Source organism: Crotalus tigris, unplaced genomic scaffold, assembly GCF_016545835.1.
Source record: "Crotalus tigris isolate CLP2741 ecotype Arizona unplaced genomic scaffold, ASM1654583v1 scf7180000018954.1357295, whole genome shotgun sequence".
Taxonomy (NCBI): Eukaryota; Metazoa; Chordata; class Lepidosauria; order Squamata; family Viperidae; genus Crotalus; species Crotalus tigris.
Window position 1 is genome coordinate 967,468 of NW_024097293.1, and position 26,451 is coordinate 993,918.

The following is a 26,451-nucleotide window of genomic DNA, read 5'->3' on the forward strand; positions in this document are numbered from 1 at the left end:
AAAAAAGAGATGGTTTAAGGAGCTGTGAATGGGAATTACATTTTTGCCATCAAGAACCTCACAGCTTTAAGTGAATATAGCATGACTGGAACTGCATTCCTCTGCTTTTAGAATTTGATCTTATGCTTTTTCTCTTTCTCTCCCACATACATTTGTCTTCAATAATTTTTTGAGAAGATGCGGAACCAAAAGAGCCCTGTTTTTTTCCTTTTGCCTACAAAAAAAAGGTTTACTCAGCATGTACAACCGATGGTACTTTAAGCTGGAAACTCTGGTGCTCCCTCACCGGCAATTATGATACAGATTACAAGTGGAGATACTGTGAGCCTTCAGGTAAGGACAGGAAGTTGGTGAAAGCAAAAGGCAGAGACACATTTATAATTGGTTTTTGTCATTTTTTTTTGCTCGCTTCCCTGGGACAGTTTTGTTTATATGCTTTTCTCTTCTTTTCACACACATTTTATTTTTTATTTAACAGATTTACCAAGTGAAGACCCATGAAGACTGAAACAAGTAACTAATAATCTGCCGCTTAGGTAGATATCAAAGTATTCCTTATTTTATTTTTGTTCAAAAAAATGTAAGAAAAGCCCTGTTAGATAGGCCAGTGGGACAGTCAATCCAGCAATCAGATCACACAGTCTGAATCACATAATAGGAGAATATTCAGAAAATTCCCATTCTTGGCAAAGGGACAATTATTCTTAGCAGCTTGTTATTTATAGGAATTTCAGCCAGCCAAACTGATGGACATTGATAGCTGATTATTTATGATATTTTTCTAGTTCTTATAAAAACTGCTCAACTGGTAGCAAATTGCTGTATCAAATCCCAGTTTAGCTATATACTATGTAAAATGTATTTATTTTGATTGGTCTTGAATCTTCAGGTGTTTGATTTCAGTGGATTAACCTAAGCTCTAGCATGGAGCGAGACAAGGAGAAAAACATCCAATTTCCCCCAATTTCTGCAGCATGTGTGATTTTTATACATTCTCTTCTTTTCTCCAAGCTGAAAATATTAATCATCTAATTCTAACCATTTCTATCCTAAATTTAGCTTGCAGATTGCCTTCTGCATAAGGATCACTACAAAAAAAAAAAAAAGCGCCCCACTTGTAGATTTAACACATAGAAGGGTAAATGAGGCAGAATTTGTAAGCCCAACCTGGTACTCTCTAGATATCAATATGGCATCCAAATGGAATCTTCACAAGGTCTATGTGATGATATAAGGACAGTCCAGAAAATACAGAATTTCATGCACAGATCTCAGAAATGGTGCTGTGGGCAGAAGGGGCACACAATGTTAGCGGAAGAGCAACTATGCAGAGCCCTTTCCTTTTCCACAAGGAAGAGACTTTTTGAAAAATAGTGGTAGAACTCTAAGATTACATTTAAGGATGCCATGTTTTTAATGCTTCAGTACAAAAGGAATGAGAAAGACTTAATTTGAAAAGAAACAAGGGAGATAAAAGATCTTTCTTACTGGCTTTTCTAGGAATCAGTAAAACCATTTTTATAAACCAAAAACCCAAAGCTAAAGACCTTCCCCATTAATTAAACAATAAAAACAAAAAACTTTTGTTTGCACCCTGAGTCTAAACTCTGGTATTGTATTTAAATATTTCTATGTTTGTTTCAATAAAGATGCACGTATTTAAACATTTCTCTCTAAAGGCATCATGCTCTACTTCCTATTATCTCCTTTCCCCCAGTTACTTTGGGGGGGGGGGGAACCAGAACATTATATTAAAACATATCAAGGAAACTTTCAATATTCAGTCACCAAGGATCCTGCTGAACGTTATCTTCCTATGTTGCCCAACTCCATAATATGCACAACTGGTGTTAATGATGTATTCTAGAAAATCTTTTACTTACAAGCTGGAATTTTACCAGAAATTATGGAGTGTTTATGGGATACGTCACTACCCTCACTTGCTTTACTGGTATTGTCCATTATTTGTTAGATGTGAATATATACATGAGTGTGATTGAACAATTTGCCTCTCTTTCCAGATTACAAAATCATCCAACCAATAGCTTGGACATCTGTGATTTCTACTACTCTGTGTTAATTTGGGAGCAGGATTTAACCCATCTATTTCTGATTCTAGTTTATTTTCATTGATACCACAAGTGAAATCTTTTAGAAGCCACTGGTCTGTATTTCACTCGGGATCTTGATGTTGTGGATGATTCACATCAGCACTAATAATATTTTCTTAGACTTTTAGTTATGTGAAGAGTAGTGCTTAAATGAGATTGAATGCTTGAGTGTGGGGTTCTGAATTAGACTTTGATTAATCACATCTAGCTTAACTTATAAAATAGATATAATACTTAAAATTAAACTCTTTATACTTTATATCTCCCTGCTGATGTGGTTATATGTCTGTGTATTTTCTATACATTTGCTTAATCCCCTAATGATTCACACATTATTTTTTAATCCAGCACATTGCTGGTTATTTAATTATTTTAAAAATATAACAAGTTTTTAAACCTTTGATTATACAGAAGAGTTTAAGGAAGGGGAGTTTGGCACTTCATGATATGTCAGAAGCTTGATTGGCATGTAGTTAGTAGTAGTAAGAAGGAAATACAGTAAATTCCTCCTCCTTCCTCCATAAGTTATAATTTCTGGCCAATATTCATTGGAGTAAACTGTTAAAAGCAAAGAAGTTTAGTTGGAAAAGCAAAGTAGCTTACATAAAATATTTTCGGATTACTTGGAAAAATACCTTTCTGTAAGCAAGAATTCATGGTTATCAAGAATTTATGATGCAATGGTTTGAAGTTCCGCATTTGAGGATAGTATATACAGTAACCTAACTCTTTAGGACATCTTAACCTCAGAGGTGAGGCAAGCACCCACTTCTTCTGATTTTCCGGAAGAGTATTAAGGTCTAAGAATGTGATGCAATGCTGGGGATGGCTGAAACTTAAAAGAGTTCTGAAATTTTAATTTTGATTTTTTATTTTTAACTTGCACATTTTAACTTGTTCTTAATCTTGTCTTTAATCTGTGTTTTTATTTAGATGTTTATACTGTTTTTATTATGCAGTAGTAAACAGAGTCACTTAATTGAGATAGGCGGTGTAGAAATTTAATAAATATATAAATTATATTATATAAATATATTATAAAAATTTATAAATAAAAAACATGCCTAAAGCCCTGACCCTGCCAGTTCAATTGGGGTTCACAGAGGAGCATGCAATCATAAGACTGGCTCTGAAACTCCTTTCCTGCTTTTTTAATTTTAATTATTTCATTCTTGTTTTTAACTGTCTTCTATTATAATATTTACCTAAACTTTTTTGTTTTATGTCCGTTTTTACACTGCCCAGAGTTGCTTTAGGAGGGAGATGGGTCATTTCTAAATGTAGTTAATAAATAAACTACTCCAAACATATTATATGAAGACCCAGGTCTCTGGAAAAGGTGAAAAGAAAGAGGATGTCCAGAAGCAAACTGGATGGACTCAGTTACCCTGGTGATGAGTACATCATTGAGTGACTTATAAAGAACAGATTAGGGGTAGATCATCATAGGGAAAATCTTTATGTATATGTAAAGTTGCTTCAACAGTGAGATAAGCAGTGTATAAAAAAGACACACATACATTTATTGACAGTTTTGAGACCAATGATAAGAACTAATGCAAACTAAAATAAAATAAAGATAAAGGGAGAAAAAAGAAAAAGCTAAAACTACATAAAGAAAAAGTAGAAGAAATAAGGAAAGAAGAAAACAAATATATAAAGCAACATACAGTATAAAAATGTGGCTTCCAATCTTTACAGTAGCTATAAGCACAATTATATTTTTATCTTTCTCAAGTTATATGTGACAGTCCTTTTCTATAATCTACCCTGCTATTCATCAAAATCATAAATCATAAGATTTTTTTTCTTTTTTACATAGTCTGACTAAGGTATCAGGCTAGGAACCAGGAGACTGGGAATTCTAGTCTTACCTTGAGCATGAAAGCTGGCTAGGTGACTTTGGACCATTCACGTTCTCTAAACCCAACTCTCCTTACAGTGTGCTTGTTGTGTGTGGGAGGAGGAGGTAGAATTCGGTATGTTCACTGCCTTGAATTATTTACAAAAATAATAAGGGCAGGAAATAAGTAAGAAGTTTTCAGGCACTAATAAATATAGATATTGTCTTTTCTCTCATAAAACAAATCAATTTAGCCATTGTGGCAAGTTCTGACACCCTCATCAAACATTTCTCCATTGTAGGTATTGCCCATTTTTTCCATCTTTATGCATACAATAATCTTGCTGCAGTTATCATATATAAAACAATGTTCCTTTATTCCTTTCTAATTGTTTATCATCAGCTCAAGAGAAAAAGCTCTCGTTTCCATTGAATGTTAGTCCTTAAAATCCTCTAAATCACTGTATGTATCTGAACCCAAAGGCATGCCAAAAACCCGTTTCTAGGAATTGAAACAACTTGATGGCACATAATAAATCAATAACTGACCTCACCTGAATTGCTTACTAGAAAATAGCACAAATTCTGTTTGAAATTCTCCATCAAATTAGTGGGTTATAAACTTGGATAATCTTTTTACCCAAAATTCCCCAGGGGGAAAATATTTTAAATGCTTTTCAAAATTTGACATTCTTCTTAGCTGTGACAATGGCACCAATCTTTGAAAAATAGTGGCCTTTTCCTAGTTGCAAGAATTACACACTCAAACCATGAAAATCCTTCAAAATTTCATTAATGAAATTGAATAAGAATTAAGGGAAAAAAGAGAGTATCTACACATAGGCACACAACTGGTTATAGAATGGATTAGAAAAAAGGAAAAAAAAATAGATGGAAAGATGTAATTATGAAAGGAAGGCAGCTGCTCTTTTACTGGTCTATTAAGGGGAGCAATGCAATGCTTACAATATGCACACATGTACGTGGGTAAACATGGAAGAGTTTATTTCAGAAGTTCCAGAAACGGTTGGAAAATGGCAAGCATACTCGCATCTGATCTTCCCCTTTCCCATGACATCTGGAAAAATCTCACTAGTTTTGCAGAGGAAGGATTCAGCCTACCTCCTCAACGCAGGGGCCAGGAGTCCTCCTCCTTTTGCACTGTATTTTTGTTTCACGGAAAACTTACGCAATCCCCTGGCCATCATGAAACATTATGTCGTGGGCCAACGCAATGTTAATGGATGGACTTATTCTGAGTCAACTTTTCCTTGCCTTGCCACTTACAAAAGTATAAAAAGCCTGCAGCGGGCACTCCAGAGTATCCTCCAGCCTCCCCGACGCAAGATGGACCGCCAACTTTTCAGCGCGTCTTTTCTGCTTCTTTTCCTCCTCATAGTCCTGGTTCCATCGACCGGAAACACCTTGCCCATCGAGAGTAAGCGGGCCTCACTTTTATAGTGGCTCTGCGAGCGAGTGGCCGGGAAACAAGCGGAGGCGCGACACCCGCTTTCGCTGTGCAATTGGCTCTGGTGCGCGTGGAACAGAGGCGGCCTCTTTCCCTTCTTTTCTCGAGTCAAGCCTGGGAAAGGCTTATTGGCTCCTTAGTTGAGGAAAGAAATGAAAGGAAAGGAAGCTCCACCGGCAAAGACCCCTGATCTTATGTGAGCTTGCTGAGGGAAAAAAAGTATTTAAAAGGAATATTAGTGTAGCAGATATTTTTTTTAAAAAAATCAGTAATAATAAAAACATTAAATATCTTCATTTTGTAGTAATAATAAGAATAACATTCAATTAGACATACTAAGAAGAGTTAAGAAAGCCATGATATGGCTTAGAAAGAGAGGATAAAATATAAATGCATTGTAATGCTGTAAAAAAGATCAGAAGCCACTCCTTTATCTTTATCGTCATCTGTCTTTTTTCTTTCCTTTCTTATTCACTTAATACTCTTACTTTTACAAAAAGTATTGTTTGTATTTTGCAAAAAACTTTTTAGTTTTTTTTAAAGAATAGCAAGAAATTGAAATGCAATGAAGTCATTTTAGAGCCTGAAGATACTCTTTCTTTATGCATTGCAAAAACTAACCAGGGTTAGTTTTTTTTCACATGCTTTGAATAGTGATGGATCCACTCTGGTGCATTTTGAGGGGCCTCCATCTCACTGCTTGAACCTCAGATAAACGGTCTCCAGGCTTAATATGTAAGGCAATGGTTGTGGAGCTAATTTGGATGTATGTCTAGCATTCAAGTTTTTCCTGCTTTCTTTGTCTCCACAGATAATGGATGTCAGTGTAACCCTACAACCTTACCTATCTCACCAAGAAGTATTAATTCTGTACATTTAATCCAGTCAGGACAACATTGCAGTGTTCTGCAAGTCATGTAAGTGTCTTCTGGCCTAATTATATTCCCTTCTTAAAAAGAGCGATGGTTATATGAAAGTGGTTCATTCATCCAGCCATTTTCTCTATCTTATCTATCAGAGCTACCATCAAGAATGGGACCAAAGTCTGCCTGAATCCAGAACTTCTATGGGTCAAGCGCATTGTCCAGGTTCTCCTGAACAGGGTATCTATTTTAAATATTCAGGGGAAGTGAATGGGTTTAAAGAACACTTCTAAAATAAAATGACATTACTGGATTTAATTGAAAATGGATATTTTATCTTTAAATAAGGCTGAGAAAGGTCCTTGCATTGCTCTTTGCCATAGTTAGTATCCTATTGGCCTGAGGCATCAGTTTAATTTGGTATCAGAACTAAAGAAGTGGTTGCAATAGTTTTCTTGACTTTGATTAAACCCAGACCTATAAGAAATCCTCTATTTATGATGTTCATGAATTGTTCAAAATGAAGAAATGAAGCAACTTACAATGCCTGCCCAAAATTACAGCCACTGCAATGCCCTTGAACAAAAGTTGAGTGATTGGCAATTACCATATTTTTCTGTCCATAAGACGCACCCTTGTATAAGACGCTCTGGCATGTGAGTTTCTTCGTGCCAATCAGCTGTTTGGCAGAGTGCCAAACAGGTGAGCCGGCTAATACCGGCCGACGATCTTGCCCCCTCCTCCCTCCCATTAGTGTCAAGCCCAAGGGGCTTGACACCTGCACCAGGCGACATGGCAACCCATACAGGCATGCCCTGGACTACGGAGGTTACCATTATTTTTTCGTGTATAAGATGCTGCACTTGTATAAGATGCACCTGATTTTTAGGAAAAAATAGTGTCTTATACACAGAAAAATATTATTTATTTATTTATTAAAATTTATAGACCGCCCCACTCCCGCAGGATTCCGGGCGGCTAACAATAAAAACACAATATAACATTAACTAAACAAACAATACAATAACATTCATCCAGGGGTCAGATTTTATAAACCCCAGGCCTGCTGGAAAAGCCAGGTCTTAAGCAGCTGGAAAACCAACAGGGTGGGAGTGGTCCTAATCTCTGGGGGGAGCTGGTTCCAAGATGTGGGCACCATCACAGAGAAAGCCCTCCCCCGCGGCCCCGCCAAATGGCACTGCTTGGCCGACGGGACCTGAAGGAGGCCCAGCCTGTGGGATCTAACCGGACGAAGGGAACTATGAGGTAGGAGGCGTCTCGCAAATAGCCTGGCCCTGAGCCATATAGAGCTTTAAAGGTAATAACCAACATCTTGAATTGGACCCGGAGACCAATAGGCAACCACTGCAGCTCACGGAGGATAGGTGATCACTCGCGCGGCTGCATTCTGAACCAACTGTAGTCTCCGAATACTTTTCAAGGGTAGCCCCATGTAGAGCGCGTTGCAGTAGTCCAGGCGTGAGGTGACAAGGGCATGAGTGACTGTGTATGGTAACTGAATATGGTAACCTGTCCTTACAATTGAATGCAGGAATGCTGCAGCAACCTGCTCACTTATCTTTTCCCAAGGCTTGGGCCTGTTTCTCACTCTGTTAAGTACTTACAGTTCTTAGGCTGCTTCCCAAGGGTCTCATACCCTTCTCCCCACCCCTCACTATAGTTTGGTCCACTTACTTTTCTGTAGATTTCCTTTGGAAAGCAGCCACTTTGTTATGTGGCCTTTCTACATAGACTAAATGACTTCTGGAAGGACAGCTGACTGATCCATCCCTTGGCCTGAGTACTGAATAGTGGCCAAGTGGCACTGTCCCAGAAGTGAGTGTCATTTTGGAGCAGCTTCCAAAATGAAGCCCACTTTTGGAGTGGTGCATATAATCTCCATGTAAGAAGATTGTGTGGTGAAGCAGCTGCTTCCTGAAGGAAATATGTGTAAAACGTAAGTGAGCTAAGCTATGACAGGTGAGGTAGAGAGTGTGGGACCCAGTTGGAAGTAGGCCCAAAGTCTGTGGGGACCCAGCAAGGCAGGAAGCCAAGCACAGTGTGTGGGGATGGCAGGCCACATTTGTGCTGGGATAGTGCTATACTATGGCTCTAGCTCTGTGTTTGGCCTCCCAGGGCCTTCCCTATATGAGGCACCCTATGTTCCACTTACCTATCTGCCTGGCGACTGGGAGAGCATGGATTGAGGAAATTAAGCTAGGTGCTCATATGCACACTTCCCTTAATCATGACTTATATTTGCAATGAGAAGACTCCCTGAATTAGCTACTGAATTCTGAATTTTATTTTATCTTGACTCTTGAGCCTTAATTTTTCTTAACTCATAGATCAATATTACCTGATCAAAATGACTAATTCAAATATGGCATTTGCACTGTAAAGTGTCATGAATTGGTTCAGTTTCAGCAGTACTTAAGCACAATTAATATGTAAATGAGCATAAATTATGGGAGTTATGCATATATTTATGCTTTGGTAACGTTTTTTGTCCAATATTTATATTTTGCTGTTTAAATCCACAGGAAAACAACTAACAAGCTATGCAAAATGGATGCAATGGAAGATGGGAGAAAGAAAAAATGCTAGAAAATTGCATAGAAGAAAGAAAGAGCTTGCTGCCGTTGTTGATTTTATAAGAAATCTTTCAAACGCTGTTTTCTTGCTTTGCATCATCATACATTAAATGTACAGCAGGTGGCAGCATCTAACTGATCTCTGATACTAAGTGGTACAATCCCTGATTGCTGCAGGATTATCTAGGTATTCCAGGATTGTTAGTAAGAGTGTGGAAAATCAGGAAAACAAAATAAAAACCACCATCATAGAAGGCTATAGTAAAACATTTCTGTAACCTTGTTAAGAAAATTGTGTTGATGTCCTCATCAGAATTGGAGCTGATTGTTTTGTATGCATCTTCATCTTTGCTTTTGACATTTTAATAGTTGCTTTTCTGGTTTCTTTTGAATTGGAGAGGAAAACATGTACAATAAATAATTTTTTTTCTTAATCTTAATTTGATTTTTGAGTTTGGGGATATATTTCTAGGAATTAAATGATATGCTAAATAAAAAAACTAAAAAAATACTGACTTATACAAGATATTAATATGAAGTAATTAATTAGGATTAGGCTCTTGGGGATGGGGTGACTGGTAATAACATGGGGAATTCTGATGCAACATTTGGAGTACTCTAGTGAATTTTAGTCAAACATTCTCCAAAGGTTTACCAAGAGCAAAAAACTGCACAGGATAGTTCCTCTATTATGAAAAAATTGCTTTAAAAAGCAGACTAGCAAGGAAATTGAACATAAGTGGCTTGGTCAATAAGAGCCACAGCAAGAACAGATTAGGATGGGATTTGAATGGAGGCCTTGGAATAGGTAATTGACGGTTAAGGCTAGGATTAGGCTTCTCTCAGCTGACAGCAAAAATTATAAAATGGTGAGTTTTTGTAAAAAGGGGAAAAATTTGCCTCTGCTTAATTAGGAGTCTTTAGCGTGCAAAGCAAATGATCTAGCCACCATATTACTGCAGAATATCAATTACACATAGTTTAGGGAACCAGAGCTGGGAACATGCGAGAAAAGAATTTTTCTTCTTAAGCTTGTTAACTGTGCATGCAGGCGTTCATTCTGATGCTTCAACTTGGTTAAGTTAAAGTTTATCTGTGCAATAAGATCCACCTATAGAAAGTAAATTGAAAATTACACCTGGGCATGCAGGAGAATTGTCTACTAGCAGCCTTAGGTAATCTAGACTGAACAGCTGACAAGCTGTACCAAAGCTCTCTGACTGGGTCATGGCTCAGTTGACATCAGTATGGAACAAGGCCAAGTTAAGGTGTGTCCTTCTTTCCCACTATTTGCTTGAGGAATTGTATTTATTTTCAGAGCAAATTGAAGATTGAAAGTTTAATGCAAGTTCACTTCCAAGTAAAAGGTGGGATAGAGCTTTAATTCTGCATTAATAAGATTCCCGATCTTATTATCAAAAAGGTTAAAGCATGGTGGCATTACATTACATACTATACATCTACTCGGTACCATATATTCATAGCCATTCAACAGGTAGTTTGAATCATATTAGCTAAGTATTAAGTGTAAATGTTATTTCTTCAGTGTCTGATTTATGTATAAACATCAAATGTTTGAAAGAAGTTAACTTTGCATTTCTCTTCCAGTTGCTCTGCATTAAAGAGGAAAAGATGGTTTTTGTCCTTATCTTCCTCTTCTGTGCTCAATTATCTTTGCTAATAACTAGTATGAATAAATAATGTTTCCTGAATTAGCTCAGCTTACTTTAACTTGTGTTCGTAGGATAAACCCATTTATCCTGAATGGACTACCAGCAAAACGAACATAGAATCTTATTTTGCTGCTGTTGTTCAAAAGAGAGAACAGGTAATTTAAGGATATAATCAAAGCTTCTAAAGTGAAAAATGTGGCAATAGTTTGTAGTAACAGCAATTTAGTCTCTTTAAAATTAGAAGGGTAGAATATACAATCTCATAGCTAATGTTTAAGGCAGCAGGCTGGAAACCAGTAGATTATGAGTTGAAGTCCTACCTTAGGCATGAAAGCCAAGTGGGTGATTTTGGGTCAGTCATTCTCTCTCAGCCCAACTAACTTCACAGGGTTGTTGTAAGGATAATAGGAGAAGTATTAGGTATGTCCAAGCAGAGGCTTGGATCCAAGTATCAATGCTTGAGTTAGTAGTCCAAGAATTTCAATTACTTATTCAGTAGTGAATGGGTCAAATAGTGAGACAAGGCAGTGGCTCAATTAAGTTATATGGATTTAGCTGGAGTCCAATTGGGGGATGGATCTGAATGACTTTTTCCAGAAGGTGTCTAGGATATTTTCCACAAAGGTCTCCCTCCATATTAGAAAGTGAATCATCGTGGAAAAAAAATACTGACTGGCTACCTACAGATGCAATAAAAGGAGAAAATAAACATGATTTGCCACTCTTTTTACCATAATGCACTTCCCCAAACAGATCTGGTCTCTCAATAATTTGGATAAATTTCAAACATCGATTCTGACTTCCCCATAAGTGTCCCACCCCCAGATTCCCACAATATCTCTCCCTGCCTGTCATGGCATCTCTATCATTAGTCTTCCCCCTCCTACCATTCTGAGCCAGAAGTAGTGCCCATCATAGAGTATTGGATAATGGAATGTACCATCTCCTTGTTAAAAGTAGGGTGCAGTTTTATTCCTGGCCTTTTTTTCTGGTGCATTGCCTTGTTCCATTCTTGCTTTAGACAGTAGCTCCTGAGGGAGCACAATTCTGAGACAGGCAGGCAGGCGAACAGACAGACAGATTCCTTACTTCCCTTAACACTACAGCGTAGATGTAGGTAAATGTGAGCTCAAATTGTGTATGGTTAAATTTACTTTCAAAATTTCTCTGTCAACATTTTAGGCATCTACCTCTGCCCTTTCATCTCTCTAGTTCAGACATGTCAAACTTGTGACATCATGTGACCTATCAGAGCTTTTCCTCCATTATCAGCAATGGGGTGGGCACAGTTTCCTCGTGAAGCATCTGCTCTGCAGGCCGGCAGTTTGACACCCCTGCTCCAGTTCTTGGGTAAACCAATACTTCCTCCTCTACCAGGTGGAGAGCTCAGGTGTAATCAAGTACTCTTATTATCTCAATGTTCCAGAGATCTCCTGAGCACTTGACAGAACTACCTATCAAGTTGCTGGGGAAATCTGCCAGAATTCATTAGAATTCAGTAGGATTAAAAGGATATCTGAAAATGACCATTTTGATGGTTCACTCATGCTTTGGAGTTTTGGAGTAGTGACTTTTCTCAATTATTAAGGGTGATCTAATCATAGCAAAAGACCCACCACAATGTTCCCCATCTTCAGATCAGCTACCAACTGCTCTGAGGTGAAGACCAAATCTAACAAACACCTGTGTGACTAAAGCTTATAGAAGCCTACCCTGGCATAGCTATTATGAATTCCTGAGATCCTTTGAAGCCCCCATTCAATATAATGATTGAGAGATGATAGAACTAATCCAGTGATGAGTTGCAGAAGCTTAAGAAAGCACCCTGTTATGCATTGGTTATATCCCCGACTTATTAAGAACCAGCTACAAACTTTCTATTATCAGTGAAGGACCTGCTTCCTCACTGATTTGCTGGAAGTCAATTAGAAAGAGACTTTGCTTTAGTGCAGGGGTCTTCAAACTTGGCCCTTTTATGACTCATGGACTTCAACTCCCAGAATTCCTCAGCCAGGCATGCTGGCTGAGGAATTTTGGGAGTTGAAGTCCATGCGTCATAAAAGGGCTGAGTTTGAAGACCCTACTTTAGTGTATAGAGGAATCTGTTGGTTTTAATCTGAAAATAATTGTTACTGGAATTCTTATAATCCATTCCATTCTTCTAAATACATTTCACTAAAGAGCATAAAAAAGGCTGATGTTGCATACATTAGTTTTGGATTTTGTAAGTTTCCTTTTTTAAAGAAGGATGTATTAGAAGATGAGCATTGTTATAATATTTGAGGAAGAAATATAAACCATGCTGATAATACCATTTTGATAGCTGAAAATGCAAATTATCAGCAGGCTGTAGTGATGAAGGTCAAGTAGTAAAGTAAAACATGGGATTACAATGATATATAAAGACCAAATAAATGATTAAGTGTCTTGTAATAAGGAAGCAAGGATAGGAAGTGTGAATGGTGGCAACAGTAAGGAATCCCTTACTGTATAGCAACAAAATTTACAATGAAGATATTTTAGAATTGACTATCAACTGTAAAGGAAAAGGTATAAAGGCTTTCAAAAATGTATTCAGAGATCTTGATGCATCTCTTACTACAAAAATCAGAATATGCAGACAATGATTTTCCCTGTGACATTCTTTGGAAGCAAAAGTTGGAAGCAAAGTGAAAAGGATCTTAAAAATTTTTGTTGATAAAAGATGAGAATGCAATGGATTTTCAAGAAAACAAACTAATGTATCACAAAACAAATCTAAATTGAAACTCAAATTGCCAGTATCAGATTATCGTATTTGTGATACATTATTCAAAGACCTCATTTTCTTGAGAAATTCATAATGCTGGGAAAATGGACCAACAGCAAGGTGGAGAGATTGATGATAAAGCTCATGATTACAATGCTGGGTAAATTAAGAAATTAGGTTGGGTCTGAGTAATTCTGGAGAAAGTCTATTTGTTTGCTATAAATCAATACTGTTAAGTCCTTGAAACAAAGGTGAAGGAATAACACACATCTCTGTAGAACAACATTCTTTATTGTACTTCAGCCAAAACTCCAACAATGAGTAGAGGCACGCAGGCCTCCTTTTATATGACCAGATCCCCGGACAACATGTTGCATAATAAGGCCCTTTTCACACCTTGCGCACATGTGCAAAGCCGGTGCCACTCAGTCTGGTCCCGGACAGCTTTTGCAAAGCCCGGGACCCTTGCAATGTCCTGAGCCTGCATTTGCAGGCTCAGGACACAACACCCCTGTCCCCTAGCTTGGAACACCCTGACAACCAAGCATGGAAGGGATTCCTTACTGTTGCCACCACTCACACTTCCTATCCTTGCTTCCTTATTAAAAGTCACTTACTGTATATTCCGGCGTATAAGACGACTGGGCGTATAAGACGACCCCCAACTTTTCCAGTTAAAATATAGAGTTTGGGCTATACTCGCTGTATAAGACTACCCCTCTTCCATGAGGGAGGGGGAAAGGGAGCACAGTTTCTGAGTTCTCATTGGCCACCTGTAAGTCCAAATGAGTAGCTCAGGGTGTGTGCGTGCACATGTAGGCATGCGTGTGACTCCCCGGGTCCCTTCCATTGCCCCCCCCCCCAGTAGCAAGCTTTGGCTTGGAGCAAGCAGGCTGCACACAGGGATCTCCTCCTCTCAGTCTTCCACCCTGCGAATCCTCCACAGCCTCTCCAAGCTGAGTGAGCAGAAAGCCTGCCTGTTTGTCAAAGGCTCTGCCTTGTCAATCGCACACACACCTTGATGAAAATTGCCCTGCCTGCAAAAGGACTTCTCAGCAGTTTTTTAAAGCAACACTACCAAGAATGAAATTGGAGACAGCCAGAATGTTTAGGGAAGAAGGAAAGGAAGCAGTTAATAAACCAAGTAAGAAAGGCATTCGCCCTTCGAAAACTTGCATTTCCACAAATGTGATAAGTTGCCCCCTTTTCAGGTAATGGGGGGGAGTAAATGCTTTCATTTTAATTTGTTATTAAAACTCAGTGCACTACAGTACTTATAGATGGGAGCCAGATTGACCAGCCAGGATCTGTCATAAATAACACCACAAATGCACCATGCAAGTTTATTTAGGCGGGGGGGGGGGGGGAAACTGCTTACATAAGCTCAGTGGAAGTCGACAGGCGAAAGGATTGTGTAGCTGTTTTCTGTCCCCACTCCATTCCTGCTTCGTAAATCCAAGAGGAATTTAGCTGACACCCCTCCCCTTCCAGACCCATAAGCTCCGCCTCCCCCAAGCTACTCTCACTGGCAGTGAGAGGTAAACGCTGAAAAGCCTGCATGAAGAAGCACTGAGAAGTGCCTCGAATGGACGCAGATGCTTAGGTTTGTTTTCATTATATAAAAAAAACCACCCTACAACTCTTTTCCCCCCTTCCCCATTACATGGGCCATCCCTTTCTACTTCCTTTGAATGAATTAATCAGGGAATGGCCACTCCCAATCCGCAGTTCTGGAGGGGTGGGCAAGGAATTGGGATGCAAAAGGGAGGGAAGAAGAGAGGAGACGGTTTGCAATGTAGCATTATAGAATGGGGATTAAACCTCCAGGAAATCTTACTGTCACGACAGCCAGATAATGCCTATCGTACTCCCAGTATAGAGGCTGGAAAGAGATATCTTTAGTTGATCGGCTTGTTTTAATAATAACCCTAGGACTCTTTTTGAGTGAGGGGGGGGGAGAGAAAACTTGCTGAGTAATATTTTTCCGGCGTATAAGACGACCCCCGACTTTTGCGTAGATTTTAAGTGTTTAGAAAGTCGTCTTATACACCGGAATATATGGTAATCATAACCAAAACAAAATACATTATTACATTATTCATAAGGGTAGTACCCCTTGTAACTGGACAGCAATTTTACAGTCTGAAAGATATTTGGGGGGCCCCTTGGTCTTTTGCGACCTCCTCGGACTGGGAGAGTTTCCTGGGTCCAATCCATGACCCTTTATGTTTGGTGAGCCAAGACATGGATGGCCACTTACTTAGGAGACCCTGGTGTTGTTGCCTGACCTACCTGCTCACTTGCCAGGCTCAGTAGGTCAGGGCTTTGCTGGCCCCCTTACCTGGTTGATCTGCCCCTCTGTTGATTGGCTGAGCCCTCTACACTCAACCCAACATCTCTTGGAGGGGTGGTAGTCCCTGGATCCACAATGGACCCTTCTTGGGAGCACTGTCCCTCGCCTCCATGGTTCATGGGGGGATAATCAAGATTAGCTGCAGGCCCCCTGTGTCCCGTGGACCCCAATGTGGTGCCTGAGGTTCCAGAATCAGGAGCAGCCTCTCTGTTTGCCCCCCTTACAGAGGACCTCCTTCTGGGAACAATTGCAGAATTGAACCTGCTTCCTTGCTGTGTTGCCAGTTCTCTTGCAGGATGTGAGTTGTGTGGTCAGTCTCCCTGTCTGGAGTGTTACTGGTTCTGGGTGAAGAATGTGGATGCCCCCGGTGTGCGTCCATGGCTGGAGTACGTATGGGTGTATGTAGTAATTCTCTGCCCCATGATTTCCTGTTCGGAGCACTTGCGGAATCTTGTGATGGGGAGTCGATGACCCCCTCAGCGGCAAGTAATGGCTGCTGACATTGATCCACAAAATGCACTCTATAACCTTTCTCCCCCCCCCCAGTGCAGAGCCAGGAGTGGAAGGATGTAAGTCCAGCCGCACATGAAGCTGATCTATGTGCTGCCTAAGAACGTGGCCATCGACCAAGGACACTTCATAGGAAAGAAGTCCAGAGACCTTGCAGACCACAGCTGGCACCCAGGTATGACCAGGCCCATAGTTCCGAGTCCAAACCGGATCGCCCATGTGAAGGCACCTTGGAGCCCTTGGATGTGGCACCTGAGATGTCACCCGGTCAGGATGCAGCCTGTCCAGCTTAGTAATGAGCCGGCTACCCCAGCGGAGTTCAGCAGGACTCTTCCTGGTGGATGTGCAAGGTGTGGTGCGATGTGCAAGAAGAAAGTCTGCTAACCTGTGATGCCAGTCACTGTAAGTCAGTCTTGGTGGTGTGCACCATACGCTCAGCCATCCCATTGGTGGATGGATGGAAAGGAGCCGAAGTTGCATGGCGGATCAGGTTGGCTTGAAGAAAAGCCTGGAACTCAGAAGAAGTGAATTGAGGACCGTTATCTGAAACCAGAACATCTGGAAGGCCATGAGCTGCAAAAATACCTCTCAGCACCTGGATAGTCTTGGCAGTAGTAGTGGAGGTCATAGGAACAACCTCTAGCCACCTGGAATGCTATCAACAACAACTAGGAAGAATTGCCCCTGAAAGGGCCCAGCGTAATCAATATGTACCCTAGACCATGGTGTTAGGGTTTCCTCCCACCTATGAACCGGGGCCTGAGGCATTTCAGGCCAGGACTATTGGCATGTACCTGAGCCTCGATGGCTTTATCAAGGCCAGGCCACTACAAATGGCTGCGCACAAGCGCTTTCATCCTGATTATCCCAGGGTGTCCCTCATGTAGAGAAATTAAGATTCTAGACCTCAATGAGGCAGGGATCACTACCCTACTTCCCCATAACAGGCAACCCTTGAAAGTGGACCACTCATGCCTCTTATGCCAGAAACTTTGGAACTCAGTATCAGGGCACTTGTCAGGCCAACCTGACAACATCCATGACAACACACGTGTAAGTGTGTTATCAGTGGCAGTTTCTGCAGCCACATCCCTAGCATTGAGGGGAGACTCAGGCAACTCTTGAATGGACAGAATATTAACTGCTGGAGCAGGACCAGGCTCCAAAACTGGCAGGGGTAATCTACTTAGGCCATCAGCATGGCCCATTTCCTTTCCAGGTTTGTGAATCAAAGAATAGTCATATGCTGACAGAAAAATGGAGCATACGAGGAGACAAGATGTGTGGAGTCTGTTTGGTAGTAGTAAACAACCCCAGCAGTGGCTTATGGTCAGTGTAGATCATGAAGTGACGGCCATAAATGAAATCATGGAACTTCTTAAGGCCAGCCACAATGGCCAGCGCTTCCCTATCAATCTGAGCATAATTATGCTCAGTAGAAGACAGAGTTCTAGAATAATAAGCCACAGGGACCTGTGTCCCATCAGCCATCAGATGGCTAAGAACTGTCCCTACTCCATATGGAGAAGCATCACAGGCAATACAAACAGGTAGTTGCTCATTGAAGTGAGCTAACACAGCATTAGAAGTAAGCAAGGCCTTAACCTCATTGAAACTTTTTTCATGGACCCTGGTCCACTGCCAACAGGCTTGTTTGTCTAAGAGCCTATGCAAAGGTTCAGCTATTGCAGCTTTATTTGGCAGAAATGCATGGTAGAAGTTCAAAAGGCCCCAAAAGGCTTGAAGTTCGCCTTTAGACTTAGGGCTTGGGGCCTGCTGAATGGCTTTTAATTTAGCATCAGAAGGGTAAATGCCTTGAGCATCTATCCTGAATCCCAAGAAATCAGTAGAATTGACTCCTATCTTACACTTGTCCTTTTTTTAACGTAAGGCTTGCTCTCCTAAAACGAAGCAAGACAGCCCTTAATCTTTCTGCCAATGTTTGAGATGAGTCCCCTGCAATGAGGACATCATCAAAATATGGACAGGCTCTGGGAATACCCCTCAGTGTGTTTTCCATGACACTTTGAAATATACCAGGGGCTATGTTCACCCCAAATTGCAATCTCTTTACTTTAAAAGCTCCTCTATGGGTCACAATCATTTGAGCTTCAGCAGCTGCCTCATCAACAGGCAACTGTTGATAAGCCTGTGCCAGATCAAGTTTCGCAAAGATGCGCCCCCCTTTTAGGGAAGTCAAAATGTGACTTACTACAAGTAATGGATAGGCATTTTGCTGTAGTGCCTTGTTTAGTGTGCACTTGTAATCTGCACAAATACGTATGTCCCCATTTGCCTTAAGAGGCGTTATTATGGGAGTTTCCCAAGGGCTGGAATCTACAGGTTCCAAGATGCCCTGCTGGAGCAATTTGTCCAGTTCAGCATCAATCTTGCCTTTGAGGGCAAAAGGTATCCTCCTAGGCTTGACCCTAATGGGTGTTATGGAAGGATCTAAGTATAATGAAACTGGAGGCCCCTTAAAGGATCCAAGCTCAGAACTAAAAACATCTGCAAATTCTTTACAGACTTCTGCAAGGCTTAGCATTTGCAAATGGTGCAGCCCCGTGACTTGGATTCTCAGAGCCTCAAACCAATTGAGTCCAATGAGACTCGTGCGTTCACCCCCAACAACCAACGCATCTAAAGGACCCTCAAAATTCCTATACTGTACCTTAAGGGTAGCCTCCCCCTTAACACACACCTTAGAATTCTGAAAGTCTGGGAGAATCATGTTGGATGGCCTGAGTTTAACTCGAAGGCCACAACTGCTGCAAATCTTCCTGAATGTGTTGAGGGAAATTATGAAAAGAGCGGACCCAGTGTCCAATTCCATGGATAAAGGAACCCCTTGCAACCTTACTTTAAGGGACAGTTTCTTCTTTAGGGGTTTATGTGTGCCTGTCCTTAGAACACTTCTCTGTGTTGCGCAGAAACCCACCCTATTTTGGCTGAGGATCCTGGTACCTTTCAGATGCAATTCTTCTCTAGGTTGTACTTTCTGACGGCTCAAACAGACGGATGCGATGTGCTCTACCGCATGCTCTGCAAATGGCGGAATGGAACCGGCAATCAGCTCGTTTGTGGTGTCCTCCACAACCAAAGCATGGAAGGGCTGTTGAAGCCTTTTCTGCTCACTCTTTCTGTCTTCTTCTGGCTGCCTGGTAAAGCTTGTCCACCTCATCTTCAGGAACTTCTTCCGAATCTCCTCACACATTCTCCTGGTGGACGGCGACAGTCTTCGCAGAATTTCTTGTGGGCCACATGTTCTTTACTGCCCCTCCTGCTGCTTCCTCTACTGTAACCTCTCGAAGAGCATCTTGGAATGAGACATCTTCCTTAGCAAAAATCTTTTGCTGCAAGTCGCTATTCCTCACTCCACATACAAAACGGTTGCGCAACCTTTCTTCTAAGTCTTTAAACTCACACGGTCTGGCTGCTCTTCTCAAGGCTGCAGTAAAGTCCTTTGCAGATTCTCCTGCTTTCTGATCCTTCTGTTCAAATGTGTGTCTCCATGCAATGAAGGACAACTTGGGCTGGAAGTGCTCTTTTAGAAACTTTTTAAAATCTGTATACATTACACCTTCCAGAGAGGCAGGGGCTACTAGGTTTTCAGCAATCTCAAAGGTCTCTTGACAGCACACGCACAACAAGGTGGCAGCCTTAAGCCCCTCTTCACAAATTTGGTTGACTCTGAAGTAATTCTCCACCCTCCCATTTTTCCAGGTGTGAGATGTCGAATTCAGACAAGCGGCCAATCTTCACCATAGTGGCTGGCGCTTCACCACTCGCTTCTTCAGGGAAAGGGTCTTTCAGCTGAACTCATCCTCCAGCGACACTGTACTGGCAGGATGGCTGCTGCTGTTAACACCGTTTTCCCTCTGCAGGACTTCTTTTGGGTGAATCTTATAGCTTCCTGTTGTTTACCAATTGAAGCATCCCACCTTCATCGCCAGTGTTAAGTCCTTGAAACGAAGGTGAAGGAATGATACACATCTCTGTAGAACAACACTCTTTATTGTATTTCAGCCAAAACTCCAACAACGAGCAGAGGCATGCAGGCCTCCTTTTATATGCTCGGACAACATGTTGCATAATAAGGCCCTTTTCGCGCCTTGCGCATGCGCGCAAAGCTGGCGCCACTCAGTCTGGTCCCGGGCAGCTTTTACAAAGCCTGGGACCCTTGCAACGTCCCGAGCCTGCATTTGCAGGCTCAGGACACAACAAATACTAACTTGATGGTATCTAACAATCATATATAAAGGAAACATATTGAATACAAAACCTCAATATTTACTTTTCTAAAAATGTTTTTCAGTATTCAGAAGGGCATGTTTCCTTGGAAGAGGAAAAGAAACTGCTTTCATTTTTATAATGTTTTTCTTTTTAGGCAAATATTGATCAGTTCAAAGAGCTAGATAAGTACTTTAAACTACATTTTCTTTGCCAGAGCAACTAATGAATCTTGACTCATTGTGGAGATGAAATAGCTTTTTATCAGTTTTAGTTTGGGAAAAAATGTGCTGCTAAAGCTATTGAAACAGGCTCACCCAAGCAATTCTGAATAGGTATTGGATATATTATTGTCAAGATATAGTTCAAGAACAATAGATAGCTATTCATCCTTTCAGATCAGATGACACACTCCCTCTTGACATCTCTCAAATAGTGTTCAGCTTCCTTGAAGTTCTTCCTCTCTTAGAATGGTAAGTGGCAAATGAGATGTAGGATGGGAACATCTTTCCTCCTGCTACAAAGCTGTCTAGAAGCAGTAGTCCTCTTTGCCCAATTCCTGTCAATGGCAGAAAACTGATAGTGGCAGAACAGGTAGAGCAATTGTTTCTCCATTCTTCCTCGATCATCAGGCACAGGAGGAAAGGGTCTAGTCTGGACAGTGGCATGGCTAGACATTAATCTGGAGTAGATTGGGTTTTTTGTAGCCCCAGGACTCTTGGACTGTACTTCACTTGAGTGAGCAGGCTGGATTTTGGAAGCATAGTTCAGTAGGCTGAGAAACAGTTGTTTGAATTGCTCAGGATTTTTTTCTTACGGTCCTCAGTCTCTGCAATAACCATTATTGTTGCTTCTAATGCCCTCCTTTATTCCTCTGCTGATGCTTCTACTTATGCATTCAGACTGCACTGAGAAGGGGGCAGAAATATGCAACTGTTGGTTCAGCAGAAGAACAGGAGAGATCATCAGCTCCTGCAGTCAGGAGACTGTTGCAATTGTCAAACTGCAGAGGAGGGAGAGGCTGCAGAAGGGAGAGTAAATGACAATTATGTGTCATGAAAAGAAGGACTATTAAATGAAAAGAAGGACTAGAAGTGACATAATAGTAGTGTTCCAACATATAAGGGGCTTCTACAAAGAAGGGGGGGGTCAACCTATTCTCCAAAGCACCTGAAGGCATAACAACAAGCAATGGATGGAAACTAATCAAGGAGAGGAACCAACCTAGAAATAAGGAGAAATTTCCTGATAGTTAGAACAATAAATCAGTGGAATGGCTTCCTTCAGAAGTAGTGGGTAATCCCTCTCTGGAGATTTTTAAAAAGAGATTGGATAACCGTTTGTTTGAAACAGTTTAGGATCTTCTGCTTGAACGTAAGTAGAAGATCTCTAAGTTCCTTCCACCTCTTTTATTGTATTATTTTGTTATGTTGATACTATTCCAATTTATTATAGAAATTTTGGGCAGAAGGATTTTTTTTTGGGGGGGGGGGGTCTCCCACCTGAGGGTCACCTACTTTTTTGAGCCCAGTAGAGCTACATAATTTTTGACTCCTTTAAACCAGCCATATTCAAAATTAGCAACCAGGATGAAATAAGTATATCTGGGTGATTTCATTGTAATAAAGAATAAAGGAAAATCAAATTTCAAACAAAAATATGAGAGATAAATGTATAGTCCGAATGAAAGAGTGGGGAGAGTGAAAAGGGATGGCAGCCTATCCTGATATACAGTTCCTTGTCCAAATGAATGTAATAGTTATAGTATTTTCAAATAAACAATTTGTGCTTTCTTCTATTTTACAGTGGCCTTACTTTCATTTAATACTAGATACATTTATGCATTTTTAAATAGTTTAACTTTCTCACTTGGTCCTTTCTTCCCTTATTCACACTTATTTACTATTTTTCTTTCGAAACTCCAGCACTTTGATTGAGCTTTTTCTTGATAACATCTGGTTAATCCTCCCAAATAGATCATTTTTTAAAATGTCAGCCAGTGATTCTGCAGAATCCCTCTTTCTGGTCCTATTTGCTGTTGCAGATTCCTCTGTCCTCATAGAATCCTCTTTACAACTCTGTCCTGAATTCATTAGCACTTCTCAGAAAGAGGAAGGTGAGAAATGTAAGAAACAAAAGCCAATATACATATTAATCTATGGATTAATATAGAGAGCTATAGTGAATAATGTTGGTGTAAATTAAATTTAGCTATAGTTTCTTTCATGTCTTAATTTCTGATGGCTTACAGTGGTGTGCCACAACCACTAATTATAACAGGAACAGTATATGTCCATGAAAGTAGTTGATCTGTTAGTAGTAAGAATCTCTTTGTGAATTCCGTCTGAACTCCTTGCAAATTATGCTAACTAAGTGATATGGCTCAGGACCAGTTTTTTTTTTAAATCCCTCCTCAGCACTAATAGTACCATTGTCTTCAACATCTTTCTTGTAAGAGTTAGATAGTACTAAGTAGATGTATATCTCCTTAAGGTCAGTTGAAAAGCGAATTAGGAGTCCTCACTCTTGTTCATGTTTAAGAACATGAGTGAAGAATATTTTGGTCTTTTAGGATCACGACAAACAAGTTTCAGGTTGGTAGCCACAAACTGCATGTGTATCCTTTGCCCACTTCTATAGCTCACATCTACATCTTGCTCAGTGGTATCTCTCCCACCAATTATGTGTACAACTGTTGGAATGAAAAGAGGCATTGTGTTCCTGTGTCATCATTAATGATTGTTGGTCTATCTTGCTATTACAAATGTTCTCAGTAAGTCAAATGATTATGTGTGGGATAGGGTTCAGATAGCTGTTTCCCAAAAGCCCATTTCCAACCTTGCTGTTTCTTCATAAATCATTAGTCCTAGGAAGGGCATGGATTATTCACACACTCCCCCCCCCAGTTCTTTGACAATTATAGGGGAAAAAAAAATCCTTCTTCACAAGGAATAGAGAAGTCCCCATCTCTTTAGTTCCTTGCGGAGGGTTTTATTTTCTTAGTTTCTGGAAAAGATACTTTAAAAGGACAGATAATTTTTTTCCCATTAATCACTCGCAGAGAGTTTTTTCTTAGGACTAAGAAAGAGAGACACAAGTAATTTTACCTCTTAATCCTTTTAAAGAGCTTTCCCTTTTACTTTTAGGATGGTTGGTAGCCAGGCAGGGATTCTTCCTTCCCCTTCCCCTTTCCATAAAAACTGACAATGGTACCTAGCAGCCTAAAAAAAATAATAATGAAAAAAATAAAAAAAGTTCCTTGATTTATGACTACAATTGAGCCCAAAATTTCTGTTGTTAAGTGAAACATTTGTTAAGTGAATTTTGCCCCATTTTACGACCTTTCTTGTCACAGTTGTTAAGTGAATCACTGCAGTGGATAAGTTAGTAACAGAGTTGTTAAGTAAATCTGTTTTCCCCATTGATTTTGCTTGTCGAAAAGTTGTAAAAGGTGATGACATGACCTTGGGACACAGAAACAGTCATAATATGAACCGATTACCAAGCATCTGAATTTTGATCACATGATCATGGGGCTACAACAAAGGTCACAAGTGGGAAAAATGTTTTTTTCAGTGCCGTTGTAACTTTGAATGGTCACTAAACAAACTGTTTTAAGTCGAGAACTACCTGTATACTTAGTAATTCCTGCAGAGCTCTGCAACTTCTAAATTCCATGGTTTGCTATATCTAGAATTTGATCTTCCATGGTTTATGGATTGATAGATTCCAAAGAATGAAATACTTACGAATTCTTCTCTTTCTAGAAATTAGTTGTCCTGGAACAAAGCAATAGAATTTAGGAAGTACAATGTATTTATTCCATCCCCGGAGCTAAGCACATTGTCTATTCTGTGTGTGCCTCTAAATGTTGGATATGGAAGGTTAGAATATTGAATAGGAATCTGCACTGGATAACTATGGTACTGTTTCTTAGTTTAACTTTTCTTGTATAAATGGGGGGGGGGGAGATTATGTGCATTACTTTTGTTGGATTAAAGTCTTCATCCTGGTTCATCCAAGCTGGGAATAAATAAGCAACATGGTGACTGCTTTGGGAAGAAGGTTACAGTTTATTGAAGAGGCAGAAAGATGGTTCTTGCAGGAAAGACCAGAGGAAAGAAGGGCTGAGCACATGGGTAGTAGGTTTTTATATCCTCTCTAGCCTTTTGTTTGGAATAGTTTCCTGTTCCTGTGGTATGAACTTTGAGGCTATTTCCTGTGTCACGTATTCTGACCTGAGTTTAGGTATGCCTTTCTGGCCCTTGTGAGTTAGTCCTATCATGTCCTGTCTCAAGTGGGGTATGCAGATTTTAGGTCTTGAGTTCTCTGGCTCCAACTTTCTGATGGTTTTACATTTGTATTTGTATAGAGCTGGCTTCTGCTTGGGACAGAGACTTGGTTTCTGCTTTTAAAAATACTTTTAAAAAATATATTTTTCTGCCCTTTTAATATTTCCTTCTCTGGGGGGCTCTGACTTCCCACAATTCCCCCTTTGTGCCTTAAGTGTGAGAATGTCACACTTATTGGCACAATATTAAAATTGATCTGGTCAGGGAGACTTGGTAAACAAGTTTTTAAACTGTTAAACCAAAAATACGACATTAATGGGGGCAGCAGAAAAGGACCCCTGCAGTGGCTTCCAAAAGGGGAGCTTGCAACCCATAAAGTTCTAAAAGTCAAGGCAAAAATTTTGTTAGGTGGAAAAGAAATTTATAGTGTCCAATATTCTGTGCCAATCATTTTCAAATGTTGGATGTCACTTCTAGCTTCCAGTCAGGTTTGCACATCCCTCCCAAAATTCTTCACAGCCATGGTTCTCCTCAATACATAACCACTGGCTGCCTATTTTCAAGGGTTGTGTCCTGCCTTAGCTCTTAGTTCAGTACATCCAGGTTAGTAATGTTCAATTAAGATTAGACAATATGCCAGGCTATTAAATTTTTCTTAAATTGCACATAGTGAGCTCTAGGAATCCCAATCTGAGTCCAACAGTGAAGATATTCAGGGCTGAGGTTTGGGGATCTCTTTCCTGCTACTTCCTTAGTCAGAGCATAAGAATTACAAAATTACCTGAGGGGGGCCTGGTTCCCTCCCTCTTGGAATTCGCTGGCAGTTGTTCCTACAAAGCTTTGGTGCAATAGAGCAAAAATCAGCCTGGGGAACTTTACTAAAGGTAGGTGGAGGAGATAGACTCAATGTGATTATGAATGGTGTTTGTGTGTGTATGTGCAGCTACTTCTACAAAACAGGCAATGCAAACATTCTGGATAAATTTCCCCTCCCACCAGATAGAAGTCCAAGGTGTTCAGTACTTGCTGTGCCAACCATTCCCAAATGCCATCTCTCCATTAATACATTCAACTGGCTTGTTACAATACAAATGTGGCAAGAAAGAAAACTTTACAATGACTTTCCGCCCTCCCCTCATAGTCTAATTTTTCTGAGGCTTCACATGGCATCAGTGGCTCCAGGATTTCTTCCTTCTGCTTTGTAGTTTTTCACAGGCATCTGGAGGAATAGTAGGACTTGGGAAGATGTTCCACTCAGGTTGCATGGTGGCTTTTTAGTGGATGGCTGGATTCAAAACCCAATTCCATGGCTCAAATGGATGGAGACAGCATCTGGGTCAGTGTGTTCTGCTTCCAAGGGTAGGGGAGGTCATCTATGCAGGGCTGAAAGACATGAAAATAAAACTCTGCTCCCCCTTTCTGGGTGGACTCTCCCAGGAGAGGCAGACAAAGGAGAAGTAGAAGGGGAAGTAGCTTGTAGGCAGAGTTTGAAAAGGCATTAATATTGCAGTGGCAGACAAAATGAGGACAAAAGAAAGCTGGATTCTGGTAAGAGAACAAACATGAAATGTTTCACTTTTGAACTTGAACATTTGCAACATATTAAAGACAAGGCTTGCAACTTAAAAATGCTGGTCATGTTTCAGGAAAAGGATAGACAGATAAAACCCATTTAGAACATAAAACCCATTTACAACACATTGCAGAATGATTTCCAGGAACCCAGCAGGCAGGAACCCCTCCTCCTTACCCCAAAGAGAAAATA

At 40.4% G+C, this 26,451-nt stretch overlaps 1 protein-coding gene and 1 long non-coding RNA gene across 2 annotated transcripts; both read left to right on the plus strand.

Moving 5' to 3' along the window:
- The first annotated feature begins 180 nt into the window (after nucleotides 1-180).
- On the plus strand, nucleotides 181-2,536 carry LOC120314573. Its single transcript, XR_005558484.1, has 3 exons — nucleotides 181-333; nucleotides 479-536; nucleotides 2,022-2,536. It is a non-coding gene; the product is annotated as an uncharacterized LOC120314573 (long non-coding RNA).
- A 2,597-nt stretch (nucleotides 2,537-5,133) lies between these two features.
- Nucleotides 5,134-9,319, plus strand: LOC120314571 (C-X-C motif chemokine 2-like). Its single transcript, XM_039357820.1, has 4 exons — nucleotides 5,134-5,392; nucleotides 6,234-6,339; nucleotides 6,441-6,525; nucleotides 8,829-9,319. Exons 1-4 carry the CDS (start codon nucleotides 5,161-5,163, stop codon nucleotides 8,838-8,840), a joined length of 435 nt encoding a protein of 144 aa, XP_039213754.1. The 5' UTR covers nucleotides 5,134-5,160; the 3' UTR covers nucleotides 8,841-9,319.
- The last annotated feature ends 17,132 nt before the right edge of the window (nucleotides 9,320-26,451 follow it).